Source organism: Dufourea novaeangliae, unplaced genomic scaffold, assembly GCF_001272555.1.
Source record: "Dufourea novaeangliae isolate 0120121106 unplaced genomic scaffold, ASM127255v1 scaffold120, whole genome shotgun sequence".
Lineage (NCBI taxonomy): Eukaryota > Metazoa > Arthropoda > Insecta > Hymenoptera > Halictidae > Dufourea > Dufourea novaeangliae.
In genome coordinates this window covers 182,386-206,319 of record NW_015373994.1, presented here as the reverse complement: position 1 = coordinate 206,319, position 23,934 = coordinate 182,386, and the positions used below count along the sequence as shown (strand labels likewise).

Genomic DNA, 23,934 nt, shown 5'->3' with positions numbered 1-23,934 from the left:
AGGGGAAAAAAAGAAGAGGAAGAAGAAAGAGACATTTTTGGATAACCAACCTAGGTATCTATTGATTCACTCTAACAAGGGAAGGCATTGAAGTGTCCACCTCCGATTTTGATGAAACTTCGTATGTCTGTTAAGCAGTCAAAAATAAGGCATACGTATTTTTTTTTATCGGCTGAGACGCGACTTTAAGAGGTGAAACCACCCCTCGAAGTTTCGATCCCTTAAGTAAAAAATAAGTATCCCTTATTTTTGACTGCTTAACAGACATACGAAGATTCATCAAAATCGTAGGGGGGCACTTCCGTGCCTTCTCTTGTAAGAATAAGTGCGGCCGCGCTGCTCTGCCCTGAACAACTTAGTCAACCTTATTTTGCGTATTAGAAAACGAATTACATTGAAAGGTCATCGGTTCAGGAAGAGAGGGATTTCCTATAGTAAAAAAAGACGGATAAGCAGCTAGAACTGTGAATCAGAGGGATCGAGAGGCGACGATTGGCGAACAGAGATAGAGTCAGAGAGCGAAAGGACGGGAGGCGGCAAGAAACTTGACCTACCGCAGTTTTAACTACCGTTCAATTATACAGTTTGCTTTCGGGTCGTCGCACGGGCGAATAAAACGTGTAATTTACCGGCAATAAAAGAGCGAGCGGTAACAGCCACGCTAGCCAGTCTTCCGTCGCGACGAGTGAACGGGGGAAAAGAACTGTGGCGCGTACATGTATGTGTGTCGTTAACGACGCCGTTTACTGCCGCGAGGAACGAATATTTTGTTACAACTCTTGGCCGTTCGCGACGCGATTCGATCCACCCGTTCCGTGGTGAAATCACGACGGATCGCGGCACGCTTCGTGCGCGCGCGCGCGCGCGCACGATTCCCTCGAGCATCCCCCTGTAATATCCTCGACCGGATCCATTCGACTATGGTGAGAAGCGAACGTTCAACGTAGCGAGAGAAGACGTCCGTCGGAGAGGATGGGGACATTAAAGAATCTCGTTTCGCGAGTGTCATCGAGCCGAGAAGAGAAAGATCGAAGCGAGCGTAAAAGAGCCGCGATAATTGGCCCTTAAAGCACGCCCCTCGCGACTTAATGCATATAATCGTGGGTATTATATGCGATCCTCGCGAGACGACCAGCTAATTTTCAGCACGACGTGACGTAACCACGGACGATTAGAGTCCCAGAGGCGCGAAAGAACAAATAAAGGAAACGTCCTCCTCGTCTTCGTCCCCGCGAGGCGAAACAGCCTACAGCGGGCAGGTGTTCTGATCACGAGTGACTGGAATGAAGCAACAGAAACTCGCCGAATGGATCATCGTTGATCAATTACAGTCACTAATAGAATATTCTTTCATCGTTCTTATTGGTCAAAAATCTACATACAGGTTTCGTTTAATCGAACCGAGAGAAATTGAATCAGGTAGATCGTAATCGTAGGCGATAGAGCGCGACGGCATCCATCTTTGTCATCTGTGTACATTACAGTGAAAGCTCCACGAAGCCAGCAGGCGTTGCATTCGTTAAAGCGATATTCGTTAATGACGGTCTCGGGCGACACGTCGGTTATAATACAAACGGGAAAGAAAACGACCGGTTGCCTCTTGATCGTAGAACTCTCCGGCAATCGTTTCCGGTGCACGCGATACCACAACCTCGAGAGCTCGCATAAATTCCATACGGCGAAGCCTTCGCACAATGTCGACGATCGTCGCAACGAAGGCGAGAGACGAGTGGTGAATGATCGTCAAGGAGAGAGAAAGAGTCGAAGGAGGAGGAGATCGATCGCGAGTCGGGCAAGGGTCGTCGGGGGTTATTCGATAAATGCTGGAAGGATTCTTACCCGCTGAACGGGTTTACGATCGCGAACCATTAATGTCTCGTCGTGCTGTGCGCCGGGCGGTCTAGCGTTCCGCACGCACGTGTATACGCACAGTCGGACAGACACTCGTAATAACGATGAAGATTCAGCGGGCGAGTCGGTCGCGGTCTCGTTAGAACACACGAGAGGAAGGGAGGGAACGTCGCGGACAGCCGAGAGTTCAACGACTGCCCGCGAGATCGATTCGGTGTCGCGGGTAAACGATCACGAACGAACCGTTTCGAAGGAAAGAATCCTGAAAGGCGACGGAATTAGAATAATAATAATAGTAATCTATTGTATAGGTTCCCAAAATGGGCGCTGAGGAGACTCGCGGGGACGTTCTATTTATTTTATTTTTTTTTTAATTTAAATTTTACTGTTTACGATTCGAAAGTTATATGTACAACTACAAATTTTTGTAATATACAGATAGTTTACTCGAAAACAAATATACTAACGAAAGGAAACTATCCGCAAACTACCAGATGATCGATAAAAGTGTCTCTGAGTATCCATAACAGACGGTACAGAATCGGGAGTATATTTGGTTAACAGAAATCAGAATGTAATTTGGAAGCTGTTCGTGAAATCGGCGAGTCACGCGGCGTCTATCGATCAAAACATCCTTCAACCCCCTCGAGGCTCCTTGGCTAAATCTCATCTGGAGGAATTCGCGCGTAGGAACAGGAGGAATGTTTAGCATAGGTTTCTTAACCCTCCCCCACCACGATTTTTCGACGCGCGTCGAACCTTTTGGGATATTTCTTGCACGCTGGAAAAATGAAGATCCTTCTCGGGCGGCGGTGAAACGAGAGTGTGCAGGGCGGAGGGTGATATCGTCGTGGCGGCGGCGCGTTGGTTTCTAAGCGGCGGCCGTGCAATAACTTCGCGAGATATCCCCCGGAGGGTCTGTTCCCGAAGGAAGGAAGGATTATCTTGAAACGCGAAAACGCTCTCCGCCGTATCTCCGGTCGAGTTCGAGCCGACTCGAACCACACGGCCACCGTAGGCCCCTACGGCACGACCTCGAAGTGCCCGGGAGAGATATCGAAACTATTCACCTACGTGATCGGCCCGCGACGTACGATCGCTGTTTCTCGCCCGTTCACGGCGCGCCCGGTATCTTTATTCGATTGTCCACGGTGGTGGGGGCACCGCAAGAGTACTCGTGAATTCTTCGACGATCGCCCGACGGGGCACGTTTCGAGTACTATCGATAGCTTTAAGTGTCACCGGACGCTGCGATAACTCCGGTCGACTTAACCCTATCACTGCATCTTTTTAGTATCTTGTATAAAAAATGTTTATTTAATATTTATCCTTTAAGCACCGAGCCGTGATCTCACAGACTAGGCGTCAGGCTTGACCTTGGTTTTTGTGGTGCCAACGTTACTCATTTTTTCGTCCGTGAGAGACGTGTAAATGTGGTTGTGTCGACGTATGCATTTTTTGGTGAGTTATAGATCGTAAAAATCTCCGTGTGGTCTGCGAGACCATAGATTGAAACGGCACCTCGGTACCTAAAGGTTAAACAATAGTAAAACTGAACAGAGAAGTATTGATTATTCCGAGTTTGGTGATACAGAACTGACTATTCGTGGAATATTCGAGGGACAATATAATAATAATAATAATAATAATAATACAACCTGTATTTCGATCAAACGTTTCGAGATTGGTAGAAAAGAAAAAGATCGAATCTCAGGATCTCGATGACGACGGGTATCCGGGGATAATCCCGAAGAAACCCGACGCCTGCCACAAACGTCGGTAGTTTTAGTGAGCGCTCGCGCGCACGCGACAAGACCGACTAGCTACGATCTAATCCTATTTTCGTTAGATCCGTTAATGGTTAATGGGAGGCAAAGTGGTCAGCGACCGGAACAAGGCCTAAGTCCGTCTTAAATCCTGTAGGAGGGAAACCCTTGTAGCCCTTAGCCAAGGACCGTAATCCGCGCGGCACAACTATTGGCGTTTCTCTCCGGTGGCGATCTCAGGGAGTCAACCGAAGTCGCGGAACCGTGAACGTTCCTCGTCGGAATCTCCTTGAACCCCGTCGACGAATCAAGACAGCCACACAGGGAGAATTTCCGTCGTCGGTCCATATGACACCTGGTCGGTCACGAGCACACGATATTCACCGTTTATTTACGAGAGTAGCTGCCTTCGTGTACGCCTGGCAATAACGTCTTGCCCCGAACCGTCTTTCCGCTCGCCTGGGTCGCAGACAATTCAAGTTCCGGCGAGAATCATGCCCGCGGGAGAGGACAAACTTGCCGGTAGACGAACGACCGTTACGCGTTTATAATATGCAAGGGTGGAAACAATAATATCGTTGTTTCGGCCATACGGAAACCCACCCCTTCACTTCCCCCGCTTTAAAGGGAACCCTTGCGCGTGTTACGAATAACGCTACGCGCTGGATTAATCGGTTTCCAGCTATTAAATTTATGAAATTCACGTGGCTTCACCGCTGCCATAGGAGATAAAAATCCAACGGTTTTTCCGCTTGGAACACGGCTGTGGCAAAAAAACTTCTTGGTTACTTAAACGAAAAACCCTACTCGGAGGAAGATGGATCGGACACCACGGAACTCGAGGAACCGTAGATGAGAATAAGAGAGAATACCGGGAGCGGATCTCCCGGGCGGATGGAGGTTCTAAATTACCGAAATAATCCGCCGGTTAATTCCCAGCGGGCGGTTTATTACCTCGCCTCGATCCGTCGAAATTAAATCCGTGCAACGGTCGAGGAAATGTCGTTCTCTCCTCTTCTGGCCCTCCCAATCGTAGACGCCTCGAAGTTCGTACTATATTGTGGTGTGTGGGCGAATGTAGTATAGATCAGTTGTGGGTATGATTGTAGCTGAATGAGGTTTTCTAGAGCAAAGTGTGAATTACGTCTGTTTAGTTTCGTATTGGAAGAATTTATTCTTGTTTTGTCGTCTTTTATTATAATTCCATATTAACCCTCTAACTCTCAGGGTTGCACCAAACATAAATAAAAAAGATCGATTCAAAATAACAAGGTACACCATACATATCGGTACCTTATAATTTTGGAATAACGATGTAAGAGTCTTGCCGTTAAACGATTAAATAATGTTAATATTATTCTGATATTTTGTGCGCCAACTGTTTTATTACCGGCACCCGTATATATCATCCCCACAATATATGTATGGAACGATATGGACTGGTACTGTCGCGTCGCGGAGAGCAGCGGGGCGCGCGTAACACGAAAGCCACATTATACTATTCAAACGATTGCCGGGCCACGCAGCGCGCAACTCACCGTGGTAAGTTGACATTGTTGTTTCTGAGGGTGGCCTGCGGGGGCCCCAACGAATATCTTAACGCCGCGCAGAAGCTGTACACGCGTACACCACGCGTACGCGTCGTCGTACAAGCCCTCCGGGGATGTGAACGCTGCTACACCACCGCCGCCTCCACCTCTGCCTCCTGTCTTCCAGCCGCCATATACTAATCAATAACCATGAATCGCTCCGGTAACAGTGGCATGCACGTTCCGCTGCACCGTTATTGTTGCCCGGCCCCCGAGAGTGCTCGGGCTACCGTGAATATTATTATCGGCCGCTAGGATCCTAGCCTAGGCTCTCTCGATCCCGCCACGCGATAGTCCCGCTGCACCCTGGCCCTCGAAACGAATGTAATTTCGCGACAGGTGCACCTGGAACGGCCACGACTCTCGGTTTCGTGAATTCCGCGAATTATCCGCGATAAAAAATGCGCCTCTTGATCGTATTCCTCGAACGATTCTATAGGAGATAACGTAAATTCGTGAAGAACTCGAGAGTCCTCCATGATGAAAGAAAATGAGGACAAACGAAAACGTGCGTCGTACAGCTTGGTCGAATAAACCAGCCACGTATAATTCACGGTTTATGGAGCGACACGCGATTAAGGGCTGCTCGGTGTAATTGACGCGGGAATGATGGAAACGGAGCCGGGACCTTCGTAGGGGGAAGAACTCGATAGCCCCCCGTAAAATCGGTTTTCTTACCATCCACCGTGAGCTACCTATTCACCGCGGCCTACCATTAATTCCTGAAATTTTAATAGGCAAGAGAGAGACGCCGCGAACGAATTTCAATAAACTCCGCGCACTTTCCCTCCCTCCATCTCGAAGGGGAATCGATTTTCGCGAGCTCAGACTTATCCTGGCTCCTCTAGCCGCCGATGAATCTTTTGGTCGGTAACTACGATCACCAGAGAAGGAACACCTCGGGGGTTCGTCGAAAAGGAAATGGAAAGACAACGAGGGAAGATCGTTTAAAACCGAGTCGATTTCATTCGGGTCCCAGGCTGATGAGCAGCAAGCTCGCGGAGAGGGCTGACGTTCCCGTCGACGACGATCTCTAATAAAGTTCAATTATCCCCGGAAACGTTAGGTACCGAGGGAAAGGTGGAGCGTGTAGACCGTGAGGAACGGGGCGGGGGAGGGGAGACACGAAACCGTCGGACGCGCCCCAACCGTCGAGACGAGAGAAAGAGAAACCCGGGAGAGATGATAATCTAAACGATCGCAAAGTGGGCTGCAGAAACGCGCCGAAATTGGCAATAACGGGGTGGCGAGGGGGACAAGGGAGGAAACGGGGGCAACAGCAGCAGCCGCGTAACGTATACGCGCGCTGCCGCACATCGCCGGAGAGAGCCCCGGCGCGAACTTCCTATTCTGGTTAGCATTCAAATTGAATCTTCGTGGCGGCCGGTCGTGAAGAGTTACCGCCGTTAATGGACCTCGCAAACGCTCTCAAATTGCCGGCAGACTGGCTGAGACGACGCGGCCCTACCTAATCTACCGGCTTGATTCCCAGCGCGGCTCATCGACCAACCCGGCCAGAATCTATCCTCCGCGAGCTGAACGAACGTCGCGGAATTTTCCGGCTCGTTCTTCGTTCTCGTTCCCCATAGAATCGTCTTCATCGACATCACTATCATCGACGGACTACACTGCGTGGCATAATTATAAAACTACCCTAAAATTTTCAGTTCTTACGTATTAGTTGTTAGAACGACAACAAACTATGCAAAGTCTGAAATCATGTCTGAGAAATAATGTTTCTCCAGAAGAGGATAGATTATATTCCCTAGAAAAAGGGGTTCGTTTTTGTTTTGACCGCAATACATAAGGATTACCGTACACATCGGTAAAAAGTATGAGACTAGAGTTTGGGAAGTCAAGAACTTCGAAAAAGTGAAAGTTACGAAAATGAAATTAATCGAAAAATGAGAGGAAATTGCAAACAAGAAAGAAATAAATAAGAATGTGATATCAACTGAAAAATATACATTGAACCCAATACACATTGCAATCGTAGTAGGCCTGTACCTCGTCGATGATTTAAGTTAATCCTAAGTCACCGAAGATCTCGTCCCACGAAACCTCCCCCGGTTCGCGTCTCGATTCGCCCGACCGTCGACAAAATTTTATTGGCGTTCGGGGGCAATCGTTACGGGAACGGGATCCTGCGGAATATCCGCAAATTGGCGGCGATCTAACGAGCAGCTTTATCAGTCGATGAGCCGCGAGACGCGCGTTACGAGCCGCGCGGCTCATTGGCTGTCGATGTAATTCGAGAGGCAGACGACCAGAAAAGGCAGAGAGGAAGAAGAGGGTGGTGAGCCCGCGCGTCTCTGTTCGCCGCCCCAACTTTTGCTCCTTCCGTTAAAACGAATTAGCCTGGCTCGATTTTCGACCCCGGAAACGTATTACCTCGGTTGAAAAGCGGCATCTTTTCACCGTCGACGAGCAGACGGGAAAGATATCTTCCAACTTTGATTTCGAGCCGACGAACAGGATCGATGACGACGAGGCTTTTCGAACTTTCATAAACCCTGATTTCGAGCCGACGAACGCGATCGATTCTCGGTTCTTCGAAGTTTCGTAAATCTTGAAATCGACTCTGGATTCAAGAGACGCGCAAAGACAGAGATTTCCTCCCTCGTAGAGATTCGAAATGGTTAATTCGTCGAGCGGCTGGTCCCAGGGGAACACGGGGGGTCCCTCGTCTCGAAGACGGAGAAACGTGGCGTAGGGTCCGAGAAACACACTACGGCCCCGTAGACAAGGTACTACGACGAGCCTCGAATCTCCGGTTCTTGATGTAATTCTATTAGAGGTAACTATGCGAGTCCGCTCGTCGTCCGTTGGCTTTAATCACGAATCCGCTCGACCGTGCGATATTCTCTCTATCCTTTACCCGAGGAAAACGAAACGAACATTTAAACGTGTCCGCCTGACATTTTATATACCCCGTGGTTATTTCCTCCTGACCCCAAACAACTCTTTACAATTTCTTTCTTTTCATTCGAATGCATAAATCAACCGATCACTATGGAAGATTTTGTAAACTGTAATATCTACTTAATTCTTACCACGTAAATTCGTCTCTGTATTGTATTTTCCGTTGTGTTTTTCAGCCGAGCTGAAGATGGACGTGTTACGGGAGAGGGAAGTGAAAGACAGCCTCGAGCGTCAGCTTCAGGATGAACAGAAGGTCCGAGGTGAGTGTACCCGAATGATTCTATTGGTTTCATAGCGAACCGACAGGACGTTCGTCGTTCGATGAAATTCCACGAGCCCGATTTACGGACGCCTGTCCCCGACGGGGCGGATACTCTTTACGGCCTTTGGAAAATTGACTCTCCTGGCAAACGAGCGGGCCGGTCTCTCTCTCTCTCTCTTGGCTATTGGAAGACGTGGGGCGGCTAAAGGATTCGCGGCGGACGATCATTCGCGAATAGTCGACTGTCGACGGAACGTAGGAACGGTTAAACTCGACGATAAATCATCGAGTCACCCATAGAGAAAGAGAGACACATGCACGCTATAAACTTCTCGAGACCGCGTATCCTATTATTCCCCCGTTCGTGGGGGTTGGACGCATCTAGCCGAAGTCCGAGCTCCTCCTTCGAGTCACGTTTCATCCCCCCCCCTCCCCTTGTTGCTTTCGCGAGGTCGCGTTTTAATGGAAGGGTTGAAAGAGGACGCACGAAGTTAAGCGGGAAAGGAACGGAAGGGAACAACGATGGAAGAGGACCACGGCAAAAGCCCTCGGTGATCGCTCGACCAAGTTTGTATCGAATGTCAGTCCGTAATAGAATAGTCGTCTCGCGTTCACGTGCTGCCCAGTGCTTTGACCACCTACTCTCTCGCGTATGTACGATCCTGCGACACCCACTTCCCTTTGTCCAGAGACCTGCCGTGTTCTCTTCTTTCGTTCGGTACCGAGGATGAAGGCCGAGCCTCGTGATTACTCCATTGTCGATTCGAGATCAGTCCAGAGAATCGAACCCTGGTATCGATACCGTCAAATAATTATTAATAACCGTAACAACGTTCTTCGTGGCCCTCGAAATTTTCGCAAAACGCAAATCCACAAAACCCCCGACGAATCGATTCGACGGTGGTGAAGAGACCTGCGAGCTAAAGCCGAGAACCGAAGCGAGATAAAGGGGTAGGGCAAATTCAATATCACGGATTTTTCCGCGGCAAAAGATGTCGGGGCGTCTCGGTTGACGCGAGCACAATGCGAACGCCCCCTCCATCCCTACCGATAAATATGTAAAAGTCGAGAAGACCGACAGGGAAATATCCGCGCGAGCTTCGGGGCGGACCGGTGGTCCTCTCTGGCCGGCACGTAACGGTATATTGCCCTCGGAATGAAAAAAGTCGCTATCCCGTCGACGTAGCCGCGGCGGGCGCGTCCTCGCTCGCGTCGATCGTCGAGGGTGAAGCGCATTTTTTTTTTTTTGTTCTCTTTCTCTACTACAGTGGATGGAGGAAGTCGGCGATGGCGAACGCGTTTCGGTCGATTCGCAGGAAAAACGAGTTGCCGGGGTTCGGCCCTCGCGGTAACACGAGCCTGTGACAACAGCAGTCCATTAGTCAACCAGCTCAGTGTCAATACATGAATATGACAGCCGGTCTCACGGAACAGGCCATCTATTCCCTTCGCGCCCGACTCGTCTTCGCCCATTCCCCCCTTCCCGCGGTAATGTCAACCGAGCTGCTTCCACGATATCGCAAATATATAGGAAATAGTGTGTGTCTCTCTACCATAATACTTGGAACCTTTATCTATCCCAACGCGAAACTTTGACTTTCCACGCCCTCCTTACCCTCCTCTTACGTCTTTGTATTCCTGTCTCCACGTGCAGACGATCGATGGAGAACACCGGAAGAATTCGTTCGAACTCCTGGCTCGTCTTTTGGTCACCACTGGGGCGGGAAGGAGGAACTGTTTTCGAGGATTCGCGGAGGCGAACTGGGGACGTAAGACGATACACCTAATTTGCGCGCGTAGAGGCCTCCTGCGGTCTCCTGAGCGGGATGATCGATCATCCGGGGGAATATTGACGCAACCATCCCCGCTCGCCCCCGAGACCCACCGTCTTTCATTCGGCTAATGACCGCCCCGCGTAAAGAAAAAGGCGCCTTCTCTCTCTCTCTCTCTCTCTCTGTTCGCCCCGACATCGCGGGGCGGTGGTTATTCGGGGATACGTCGCTTTCTCGTGTGCCTTTAATACATTAAGAAATACGTCCTATTCGGATCGTCCCGTGAGTAATATCGAAGCATTCCGAGAACCGAGTTTCGTTGGGGTTGAGACCAAGAATTATCCATCATGGTCGCTCGGTTTAATAAGTTAACAGTACCATTGTGAACACCGCGTACCGTATTATGTTAATATAAAGACGAGCGTATTGAGTTACTGGACTCGAGTAATTCGTTCGAGGATATATCACTTGAGGAGATTGGATATTCGGAGGTCCCCGATCCCACGTTATAGAATATATGCGCGAAATATTATTTATTAATGTCAAAGGTGAAAGGGGTAGTTACTCGTCACATAAGTGCAAGGAGTGGCCTACTAACGAATGACTTCGCTTGTCCAATTATTACTTTTTGTGGTAATTTTATATCAGTGAAATTTAAGGAGTTAGCAGTCTAGTATATAATACAGAAATCCGTGGCCCTATCAGGTCTTTTCAGTATACTAATAGTACGAACGATCGATATTACCCGAAAATAGGACAATCTGTTATCGCAAGATTTCAGGATCGTCGCGCTGCAAATTCGTTCGTTCGGGCGATGTATCGCGCGGGATCATCAGGGGGTCGTTATCAATTTTATAGTCGCGGCATCGTCTTGTACCCCGGTCGCAGAGGCAATTTGCGCAATAAGGAGGGAATCGCGAACAGAGGGGGGTGTGGTGGAGGGTTCTAAGGGCAGGGGGGCGCGGTGTTATTAGCCCGTTTAAAGCCCCGCTTGGCATTTTGGTAAAGGTTGAAATCTCCGACCCCCCGGCGAGTCCGTGAAGGCCGTATTATCTTAGCAGGGGTTGCGAAGGAGTCGACCGCCTCCCGTTTCACGTCGTCGCGGGCCGACGGATCGTCTAATGGGACACGCGTTGCTCCCGTCGAACAATGGGCCATGACATTTGCAAACTGCCAATAAACGTCCCAGTCGACAGTATATGTACTTCGAAAGATCGAGAGACAGACATTCCGTCGACGACGCGACGTTTCCTCAAACGGGAACGAAATCTTTATTTTAAGTAGAACGTCGTGCGTAGTTGAAACGCACTACAGAGACTTTTTTTTCGTTACTCGAGGATCGTCGTTTCCCACGTTGTCCCCGAGTTTACGTTCACCAGGGGGCATTTCGGAGGGTCGTTAATCGGAGCTGTTGGTTTTTCAACCGGAATCCGTGTCGTCATCGCGGGGATAACCGTCGTCGAGCCGTAGCTAGGATAACAAATAGAACCACAGAATCAACGGAAAACACACGTTCTGGATTCGATCCGCGGCCGGAAATTCTGGAACGACTTCTCGACGATCGTTTGACGCTCGTACATACTCTGGGCAAAAAGCTCTCTCACTGGCCGTTCGCGTAAACCTCTAGGATCGCCTTGGGAACAGACAGCTGCCTTTAGCAACGTTTTAACGTGAACTTGCGGCCTCCGCCGTAATTAGCTCGAACCTTTTGTCGCCGGAGAGAAACAACCCTTTCCACGGGCGGAACTGTTCCCCAGTCTCCGTCGTTCGTCCTTTTCGTTTTCTTTCGTAGCCGCGGGACCTTTGTCACCTGTGTTCCAGCTTTACCCCCCTCTGAACCCTGTCACCCGGAAGCTTATCGAGAAAATCATGGAAAAAAGCTTGTGGTCGAACGTCAAAAAAAAAATATATATATATACGAATCTTGAAAGGAAATTGCAAGGAGTAGAGTAACCGTTTATTCGCGTGGTTGTGTGTTACGGCGTAGCGACAAACGGAATTGAAACTGTACAATCAACAGGACCGAGATTTATACGCGACGCCAGCAGCTCGCCCCCTTGAATTAGCCCGGCCGTAATGCCAGGATCGGGTGTCGGTGTAATTGGGACCCAAGGGACTTTGCCAGCGCTACAACCCCAACGGCGTATCCTCGACCACGACAGGAGGATCGTCACTGTTCTGTACCCAACTTTTCGCAGCTATCTGCCGGTCGTGTTATCGCTTCGCGGCCGGGAAATCGTTTCGTCGACGACAGAACACACCGTCGATGCTGCGTTGTCATCGGGCGAACTCGGATAGAGCAAAAAACTCAGCCAATCGACGGCCCCTTTTGTCGATATCGACTAGAAATCCGGGGGAGTCTAGTATTTCTCTGTTAATTCCAAAGCATCCTTGACACGCTAACAGACTCGATCGGGGGCCGATCTATAATTACCAACGTCGAGATAAATAATCCGCCAATAGCCGACCGAAGAGGCATCCCATCGAGCGTATCGTCGTCCGCGATTCCGATGCGTCGAGGCGTTATCCTCGAACGAGTGGAAAGCTAATTTCTCAAAAGAGTCTCCGACGACAACGACGACAACAACGGACATCGAGTGACGTCGGTGCTCCCGTGCGTAACGATAGCTGATTCGCTTTGAAGTGAACGTTTACACACATCGACTCTCCCGGACACCCTTCCACCTCCTCCCGGCAGTATTGTAACTGCTCACGATCCGAAGGGGCGCGGCGTAGGGTTCGCTGCGACAGAACACCGTCGCACGCCCTCGTCTCCGTCTGACAACCACCGTCGTTCCTAGACCTGTCCAACCCTATCCCATTTACGTCGATGACCACCCTTCCTTCTGCATTCGCCGGCGAATCCTTTGCCCGAGACCATTCTGATTCATTGAATCCTGCATCCGGAAACGCGAAACAACGCACCGCAGCAACGTCGCGTCGGGACAAACATTAGGAGCCTCCGGTGGCGTGAGGATGGTGCAGCAGGCTTTGTCGTCGGAAATGTTCAGTGGTTGGTTATTCTTTTCTTTTTTACTGGAAATATGACGACAGAACGGGGGGGGGGGGTGAAAGGACATATACAGAGTGGTACAACAGGAAAGGGGATGATTCTACATAAAAAAATATACAATGAAATTTGTTCATTGGGAGACCTTGTTATCGAGAAAATTGAATTTGAAAATTTCTTGGCTAGGCATGCAGTTGAATAGGACTTGTCTGTTCATTGCATTCCGTTTCTACTCACTATCATGATGAATGCACGCGTTTCAGATTCATTTTCAAACTTGATTTTCTCGAAAACAAAGCTTCGCAAGAAAAAGTTTTATTGAACGGTTTTCATTTATTTTTTTTTTTTATGTAGAACCCCATTGCGATTGTACCACCAGTTACCGACCACCCTGTATATCGGTGCATTGCGTCTGGACGGGTCGTTGCGTATCCTATCTCGGTTTAAAAGCTGATTCTTTATAGGACGATATTGTCCGGTTTAATTAAAGAGACTGCCTCCCGTACGATTCTATTTCTGCTGGGGGGGAATTAATCAGACGCGAAACCTCAGGCACGTCGTGTTTGCGAACCTCGAAGCAGTCACACGTGTCGAGTCAAATGACGTCACGACGCTGTTATAGAACTTGCACACACTTCGGTCCTCTCGATCTCGGGCGCAGGGAAAAGCGCCCAGCGGTCGGCCTGGTGTCCTCTGTTCAACAGTTGCCCGAGTTCAACTTTTCCTTTCCTGGACTACCCTTTTCGCTTGATCTAATCCAGTGTTTCCCAGCGTGGGCCGTACGTACGACCCAGCTGGGAATAATTTCAATATTTTGGGGAGCAAAATTAGGAAATCATTAACAATCGTCACCTTAACGGCAACAGTTTTATCTGTGTGCCTTTTTTTAATTGAAACAGCTATTAATGTTAAACTTTTTCAGAACATTCTTTAAATGTTTATGTCAGGGGGCAGCAAGATCTTTGACGCGTTCAGGTGGGACATGATCCAAGAATGGTTGGGAAACACCGATCTATTAAAAAAATTCATAACGATAAACGTTATTCTTATTTCACTGTCAATAGAATAACACATTTGTTAAAGATAAACAACGCTGAAATATTGAAGTTAGAATCATGATATCGATAAACGAGATTTTCGGCAGCCAGGTTGGCGATTCGTGAATAACGACACCGACGGCAAAAATGGAATCTAAAGGTGCGTATCCACTTGTTGCGTGTTCCCGTATGGTACCACCGCTGTGTATCCTCGTTGCATCGTTGCATCGTTGCGTATGAAATTCGTTGCGCAACGGTGATACGATACGCAACAAATGGATATGCACCTTAATGGGCTCGTAGAAAGAATCGAAAGGGAGAAAAAGAGGATACTGGGTAGGCGACGACGGAGGAGAGCGGGAGAGGTGTTCCACCTCGATATCACCGCTGGGAGGAAAGAGAGAGACAGCAGATCGGGCAAAGGGTTCGACCCGCTACCGCTAGCCAGGTTTGCCCCCTTTGTGGCAGTTTAGCGTTTCATGTCGTATTCCGAGTCATTGGAAATTGAGGAATACAGAAGAGGCGCGCAAAAGGGATACGGCTTTGAGATAAAAAGAACGTCGTGTGGCGACGCCGCCGGCCCGACGACTACTCTGTCACGCCGCCGCCGTGTCCCCGCGAAAATAAACCCTTTCGTTATAACGCCCCCCTTCCCCTGTAGCGGGACCAGCAGCCCCGCTGCTGGCGCCACGACAAAGGTGTCGCCACCGATCTAGCCCCTTTTTGGCCTGTCGCATCCGTCGATGGCCCAGGCCAGTTTTGTTCACCTGGCTCGAGAGACTTTTCCGCGCGACCCTTTTTCTCCGTTGGACCCTTTACACGGGCGACGGTTCGAGAACTTTATCCGTTCCGCTTTGTCGTCGACGAACGACGGCCTCTTGATTGTACACCTCCGCGCCTTTCACAGTCAAGAATACATACATACACGCCCGTGAACGGGTGAGGAAAATCTTGGAAAACTCGGGTACCAGCACGATTAAGACCCCTGGCTGTTCGATCGGTCGAGCGGGAAACAGGGCGGCGGCGGAGGCGGTGGCGGTCGGGTGTTCCTCGACTGGAAGCCGATACGGGGGCTAGTATATCCCAGAAGGTAGCTATATCGTCGAAGAGCCGATGCTGGTGGCTACAAGGGGGTAGGTGCCGCGGTCACTTTGTGAACTAACCTGGCTTTGCCCGCTGTTTAATTAAGTCTCGCCGAGACTACTCGTCCTCGCCCCCTTTCTCTCTCCTCTTCCTCCTCCTGCGTTCCTCCCTTTGTCCCTCTGCCCCTCTGTGACTCTCTGTTCCTCTCTGTCTCTCCGAATACCGGAGAAAGCACGAATAGCCCCCCCCCCCTTGGTTGATTTCGCTCTCCCCGGTGGCCCTTCAACGAGACCGTCTCTCTCGTTTTCCACCCACCGAGACCCCGTGTGTGTCGTGAATATGACACTGACCCCTCCACCTCTCTCTTTCTCTCTTGGATAGCGTGAAAAAAATTAAATCACAGCCACTGTTACGACGCGACCAAAGGGTAACCGAACCTGTCGAGAGGGTCTCCAGGCTCCTTCTTCATCCCCGTGCGTCCCCAGGAACAAAGCCAATGGCATGGGCGACGGAAAACCGCGCGACCCCGCTCTTCGAATCCGCTCGGCTCCGTTCAACACACACGGTTTTCGACGAGAAAATTTTCGCCCCCAAAAGCGAACGCCGTGAAACGGATCGATGGCGAATTCCCTCGATATTGCGAGCTCGTTTAACGCCCGCCCCCTTGTCGGAGGATCGTTTTCCTCCTCCTTCTACGGTGCAGAGGATCGCCGTCCACAGTCCTCTTCTCTGGATCCAGACGAGAGAACCGACGAGGCTGGACTCTCTCTCTCTCTCTCTCCTTTTCCCCTGGAGCGTATGTGTTCGTTGTATTTTTTTCTTTTCCCCTTCCGCTTCCACCCCACGGAACCCGCCCCGAAGGCACGCGCGTATGAATTCGTTCGCGCGTAACAGTGAGCTTCCGTAATATAATTGTTAATGCGCTGATGGGCCCCGGGCTGCGTTCACGCGTGTTGCAACGGGAGGAGCCTCCCCCCGTCTCGTGGACCGATGCGGCAACCCCTCACGTAAAAATAGACGCAGCAGCCGTTATTTCACGGCAGGCGATCCTTTCGTTCCTACCGCGAATCGTTGCTCGCGGGTGAAACGTACGGGGTTACCTGGGGATGGTGGATCGTTCCTTCGACAAGGTAAGTATAAGAGAAAAGAAGCAGCCCGGGGATGCTCGATTACCGTGTCGTTAGCGACATCGTTCCCTGAAATTAATTTCGAACGCGGTTTACGAGCGGGGCAAAGTTGTCGGTTTCGCCCGGCGACGACGCTGCGTGTTACCGTTGCGCCCGGGGAGAAGATTAAATCATAACATTTCCGGTAACGCGTTATCGGATAACGTGGATCCACGGCGCCGAATAACAAGACCTTAACGATGCGCGCTATCCAGGCGAGCTGTAACGGCGCGTTGTGTCTCCTGTACACGCTCGGTTCCGCTTCGGATTCCACACCTGTCTCCACCCGATATTATCAACCGTGTCAACGGAGTTTGTCGCACCCGTACGCCTCCGACAATCCTCCTATCGATGATCAACCGTGACGAATTCATCCACGCGCGTCACTATCTGCCAACGAAACAGTATCAACGACGACTGGGTAGGAAACAGTAGTCAAGAAACGAGTAGGAAAACACGGTTCGAAGAGAAATTCCCACGTCGAGGAAAGTTCTCCGAAGCCTGGGGATGAATTTCTCGGTTACCTGGCCAAGCGTGCACGCGTTGCTCGTAATATTCTCGGGGGAAGGGGTGCAGGGATTACGATGAGGGATGCACGTGAGGTATATTCCGAGGGACGACGAGAGAACGAAATAAAACGTGGCAAGTTATTTACGCGAGCGAGCTGGAGCGACCGGCTTCTCTACTGGGAAATAGACACGCTGGTGTCTTCTTCCGCCAACGTCAGTCTACTTGCACACGGTGACGGGGTGTCGCGAAGGTATGCGATCGTCCGACACCTTGAACCCTCCGACGATTTATTGTCCGACCGAGAAACAGCAACGGGAATACCGCTTCTCCGGAAGATCGTAATTACTGAACGTAAGACTTATTTGAAATACTTTAATGACTAACGAAATACCTAGAAATATACTACAAAGTCTGGACTAGATCCTGACCTTGTGATTCTAAATTAAAAACAGAGAATAAAATTTGTTCGGTACGATGCTTTGTTGGCGATACAATCGAATCTGAAGATCTCCTGGACAGACGTGCAATTAATAGGACCTTGCTAGCGTGTCTGATCATTACATTCCGTTTCTACTTACTCTACTTAAAATGGATTATCCTGGAAACGAAGCATCATACGAACAAACATTATTCTACACTTTCGATTTATTTTTCCATATAGAATCACGTCCTATCGGGTAGTACCACGAGTTCCGAAACATTTTACAGATAACACAAAGAATTCATACAGGCCTTTTCACGTTAACCTTATCCACGACATACTGGACGATCCACCGGAATCAGAGAGGCGCGAAACGCTCGGCCACGACACGGTATTTTGGGCACGAGGTTCCGTCGAACCGGCCGAATATTCGAAATAACCGAAGGCACCAAGAGGCGGACGAGAGGGCGCAGGCGAGAAATGGAAGAGAGTACAGAGGTGTACCGACCTAATCGTATTTCATAATAACGTCGAGAGCGAGCCCGGCGAGCCAATGGCTCCGTGATAAACAAAGAGCGTAAGAAATACCATTACGGGTAGCTCCGCTTCGTTTCGTTGCTGGGGCGTACAGGAGGGCATGTATACACGCGAGCGTGCGCGCACACACGTGTGCTGGGCCCTGGGTAAGCGCGCGGAGAGACGACGCGAGAAATTTCGTTGCTGCGGAATTTAGATGAAATTGCGCGAATTACTTGAACGCCCGTGTGTGCGCACACATATAGCCGAGCCTCCACACGCTCGAATCGTCTCGGCTGCACGAGACGAGATACGCTTGCGAAAATTCTGGGCGTACCGGAGCTAGATCCTCGCGAACAGGCGCGGAATGGAACGCCTCGCGTGCGCAGCTTTGTTCCTACAGAGTCATCCGAACACACTGTGACACACGGTTAACCTTCGCTCTGTGCGTAGTAAATTTTCCATGGTCTGTGCACGGGGTCAAGCTGACACCATATACATTTTCACATATTTTGTAAAGTTTTTTTTTTTCAGAAATAGTTATTTTTATTTTATTTTTATTAATTCATAAGAACGCCACTTAACACGACGCCAGGATTTTTCACGATTCGGCAGCGTCGACTCTCATCGTAGTTCGAAACGATTTTCCTTGGCTGCGAACGAAACCTCGAATTACGGGAAATTGCCCTGGCGTTGAAGAGACGCGAATAAATAAATGTCCACGCGTAACTGGTAACCCGTTATTACCGCTCGGTGTCACCCTACCTCCGACCAAAACCCGACACCCACATGAACTTTGTCTCTCTCCCTCTTGTCCCGTCGAGGTCGCGGTTTTCACCTGCCACCGGTGAACCGACGTGTGACGTAAATGCGAAGAATCATGAACGAATACCACAACGATTAATCGTTTCTCAGGAACAGAAATCTGACTAATATCTACCCTTTTCGAATACCAAATTACCGCTACAAATATTAAACGCTCCAACAATCCTATATCATCGTAATAATCATCTTATTGTAACTTCTTTCTTCTACAAAAAGACTATGCCAGTTTACTTACATTAAATAAATATCCAATCCGTTATAGAATCTATCCTTGGATCAACGTCGACGGAGGAAACTGATACAACGGAGATGGATTTCATTTCACGTTGATAGTGGCAATACTTCTTTCTATTTTTCTCGGTATGAAAGAACGAAGAATAAGAAGAAAGCACGGAGCGCATTCGACATTAGACGGGGGTAGAGAAAGAGCCGGGCCACCGCGTATGAAAGACGACGAATCCGCAACCCTCGTAATACGAGTCCTCGTAAAGTAGCATTCCCGTGTAAGTCCTTCTGTCGGTCGGTCGACTACCATCTACGGGGCTTTCTATTATGCATGCGTCCCTTATTGGCAGTAAACGTGCTCCACCCTCCTTTCGTGGCCACCCCCGGTCCACGGTTCTCCTCTCCCTTCCTATCCGGAATTACGGCCGTAAGCATATTTCTAATTATAACGTCGCGAGGAAAGGCCTCACGGACAGACGGAGAATCTCATAAATTATGGAGGAACGAGCCGATTTTCGGCGAAATGGAAAGGGAACCAAGGATTCGTATCCAACAATCTCCCATCCCGCAGATGAGCACGGTGGTTTTCGAGCGGAAACGCCAATGACGGTGGAATGAGGGGATGGGGAAGGGTGGTGAATTCGACAACGGGAAACGCTGTCACGGGGATGTTCGCCGTTTACGTTTTGATTCGTCGTAACGGGAATTAACGGCCAGCGCAAATACACACGTTCATCATCACGGTCAATGTGCGCGCATTTACGCGGTTACACGCATACCCCGATGGACAAGCGCAACGCGACGTATGGACTGCTGCGCGATCACACGCATTCTCTCGAGCCCATTCTCGCCGCCACCAATTTGGCATCGAGAATGGTCCATAGTCATTAATGGGTCGTACGCGTTAACGATTATGTTTCGGCTGTAATCATTGGACCGATTGTCCCGATCGTCGCGCTAATAAAGCGTGATGGGGAGGGCGTTGTGCCCGGTGTACATACTGTGCGCGAAGCGTCGATGACGATGACGATCGCGATGGGCCCTCGGCCTACCACCCAGGTAATTGATCGGTCGGTTACGCGGAACCGATCGCGGCCGTTTGTTCCGTGTAAACTACTCTTTATGGATTTCCTTTTTTTATTTTTCTCTCCCACTGCGTCGCGAATTGCTGATCCGATCGGTGAAGCGAAACGTTTTGTGCATAGGGGAACGGAACGATATTGAAATCGAACGATTATTATACAGGGTGAAATACGAAAAAATGGGTTCACTACTTCTGGGATGGATAGTACTTTGCTGAATGATGAAAAAATAGTCTTAATACGCATGGGTTAAAAAATTCGTATTTTTAAAGTTATAAACAGTGGTCAAAACGAGTGACTTTCTCTGTTCGGGCAATTGTGAAGAAAAAATTAATAGGAATTGTCGGGAACCTTCTGTAACCAGGAAACAAGAAATTATAAGATAATAAATGGTTTCTTAAGTCGATATAACTTGAAAAATATTACTTTTGCGACCTACGTTCATTAGAACTTTTCTTCGTCATTCAACGAGTAATATCTACCCCAGAAGTTACACACCCTTTTTTTAGTTTCTCCCTATATGTTTAGTATAAAAACCAGGAATCACAGTCGGCTAACAAGTCTTTTCCACCAAAGCCACCCAGAGACTGTCGAAGGATCATGAAAAGGCAATTTCTCGAGCTACGGGTACCAGAGGATGAGGCGTTTAATCTCGGAAAATCCATTCGGAGTTTGATCCAAGTCGCCCAGAAGGGAAGAGACTGGATTGTGGAACGCGTTGCGGTGTCGATCCGCCGATTAGCAGACGTTGGGGGCTCTCGGGCATCCAACATCGGTACGCGCGGCGGTTCTAGAGACTCGAGGCAGCCCCGGGCCAAGGGGATGAAAATCGTAAGGGGAAGGGAGGGCGTGGAACGTAGTGGAGGCCAAGACGTCGAGCTAAGACGTTCGCGGTTTCTCGCGAGGGCTAGGTCCTTCGGCGTAATTACGTTAACCGCAACCGCCAAACGCCACTACCGGCACGAGGGGGCCTCCGAAAATGCCGTAATCCGGTTCGAACCTACCCAACCCCCCACCAACCTCTCTTCATCCAACCCTCGCGAGCTTTCCGCGCGTCCTGGTACCCGACCGGAACGACCACCTTCCGTAGAGAACCGGCAGGTATCCATCCACTCGAGTACGACGAGTGCCTAGGTTGGAGACGCCGCAACGCGGAAATCTCGTGGTTCTCGTTCGACGCGAGTAGACTAGTCGAAAGGCCGAGCTGAGAACGGAATCGTCGAAGGGGATGGTCGAAAAGGGGTGGATGGGCTATGTTTAGGGTAGACCCGCCGGAAACACACATCTACAGGAGCGCGTACATTGAATTAGTAATGCCGGAGGTCTTAGAGCCGAAGGGACTTGTAAGCTGTAATTGCATTAATCGCGGTGATATTTTGGGCTCAGGTGCCATCGCGCCCGCCACGGCTCGTTAATAGCCGCCATTATCGTCGGTGCCGCTCGCTCGTCGCGGACCAACTACCGGGCTAGCGAGCTACTCTTTGCCCCCACCTCCGGCCCGAAACTCCACTCGTCTCCAAGTTTCCAGAGTGCTTGGGGAGCCGCTTTGACGTTTATCGGTCCGACGACAGACGCGTCGCGGGGCTAACTTTTTTCTCTCGAAGGATGGGGGATGTTGGAGGCGACAAGACCCTGCGAATCCATTTAAATGTTCGCTCGATTAACCGTTGGATAGACTCTTGTTGGAGGATTCGCGAGGAGAAACTGGTTCGTAATGTTACGATTAAAAAAAATAAAACGCGTCTGGCTACGTACGGCTTATTCCACTGTGGCAGCGAACGCGTTAAAAGGGGATGGTCGCGGCGAATGGGAGTCCGAACGAATCGCCAATCCGTAGGAAAAGGCAGCCTCGACGATATCCAGGCGAATGACAGTGCTTCGGGGCAGGCTGTCGGAGTTACGGGCGGGTGGGCGTAAACGTATCGAAACGAGGTGGTCGTTAAAGAAGCGAGTGCGACGAGCGAAGGCGACGAGAGCGTTGTTTGGCTCCCGTGGGATGGTCCAGAGGACGAAACATTAATCTCTCGTGGTGGCAATATCGGGCCGATGATATTCGAGGCACGAGTATTATAGAGGAGCCGATGTCATTAGTCCAGGACGAGCGCGTGTGCGTGCGGCCAGGGTGGTAGCGTAGAACGGGCGCTAAGCGGACACCCTTGCCAGCTCGCTGTTTCCTCGTGCAAGCACGCGCGAACGATTCCCTCCTCTCCTCTTCCGCGTCTCCACGCTTCTCCGAGCTGTCTCTCTGGATCTCTGGACGTGTTCTATACTCATCGTCGGCGGCGGCACTGTGTCCGACGGTAGTATCGATATGCAGGACCGTGATAATCGATTGCCGCATTCCTCGAGATGGAACGACGTTGCGCGCTTTGAATACGCCAGAGGGCCCCTGATCGTGCACGATGCATACGAACGCTCATCCCTTGCCGCATCCCTCGGCCATCCCCCCCAACTTCATCCCGCTACTCCTCCTCCTGTACTCGTACCATCGGCGGCCACCCTCTCTCTCTCTCTCTCTCTTTTGCTCGCGCCAGCACGCACTTATGGATATGCATGTATGGATAGAGGCGCGCACCGCATCAGTGCACGCATACGCGACCGGATTCACGCGCACACCCGGGTCTTCTGGGATATTGCTTTTTCGTCGCTTCGGAGAATTCGTTAGCAGCCTCCGATATATGATATATATGTATATAGATATACATACATATATATATATATATATATATATATATATGTATATATCGATCTGATATATATACAGGTCGGCGGCATTCTTTGAGTGATTCGCGGACGTACTTGGAATATCAGTCTCGGGGAGCTTTGATAGGTGTATTATATGGATTGTAGTTTCGATAAAATGATTTAACTATTAAATTTAACTATTGATCATTTCATTGTATTAATTTTTACCACTCGGTCAATTTGACACCGAGGGACAAATTAAGTTGGGAAAATGAGGGACGGATGAGGGTTAAAGAACGAAGTAAAGAGTGTCTGGCTACTTACTGCCTTTTTCACCGTAGCAGGGAACGTGTTAATAAGTACAATTTTGACTTTCGTGTACGATATAACGAACTTAAAGTTTATCCAGGCGTTTCGATAAATTTCAAAACAGCAGCGCCAGCGCATCCGCGTTCCTTCGAAAGGGCACAACAAGGATATCGACCGGATACCTACCGCGGAGCACGGGGAACACTTTTCGGTTCTTTCGGTCGCAAATCGAATCACTGGCGCACCGTGGATGAACAGTGGCCATCGTTTTCGAGCGTAGCTGTTGCGGAGGCCAGGGAGAGAGAGTGCAAGGGTCCTGAACGTTTCGCACTCGCGTCCCATCTACCCTTTCCACCCCTTCGTCGCCTCCTCCTCCGTCCAGGCTCGGCCCTGCCGCATCGCGCGCGCGGGCTCGGGTTATTGTTCACGTTAATTGATGCGTTATGTTTGATGCCGTTGTGATAGCCATTGTACGCGGGGTGTCCACTGATAACTGAGTTACCGACTGCGGCGGCCAGAGTGCACTCAAACCTAATTATCTCGGCCCAACTGCGACTGCCGCATTGCGTTGCAGCCGCCGCTGCCGTTCGGCCCCGAAATCGCGCGACCATAGTACCCTTCTCTCTCTCTCTCTCTCTACCGATCAACCAGATTCAACTCGTTCTCTTTCTTCCAGTCTAGAGATCGTGCGCGGAGCATTTACGTTCGGTAAATTTCAACCCCGACGAGATATCCTTTCACGCGTGGATCATCGTTCGATCAATCGTTCGAAAGGCGATCGATCGCGCTTCCGAAAGTCTCTCACGATTCTCTTCTCCGCTTCCTTGATTGTCAAAGTCGCGATACAACACTTTTTACCCGTGTGTATTGGTTCGATCTAGTCGAACAGCGACGACGTGGATC

At 50.0% G+C, this 23,934-nt stretch overlaps 1 protein-coding gene across 1 annotated transcript in view; it reads left to right on the top strand.

Moving 5' to 3' along the window:
• LOC107187939 (dachshund homolog 2) overlaps positions 1–23,934 on the top strand; it is a 187,287-nt gene that overhangs the window by 133,076 nt on the left and 30,277 nt on the right. The window contains exon 8 of the mRNA XM_015576147.1: positions 8,305–8,388. Within this exon, the coding sequence (XP_015431633.1) occupies positions 8,305–8,388 (84 nt within the window). The remainder of the gene's footprint in view (positions 1–8,304; positions 8,389–23,934) is intronic.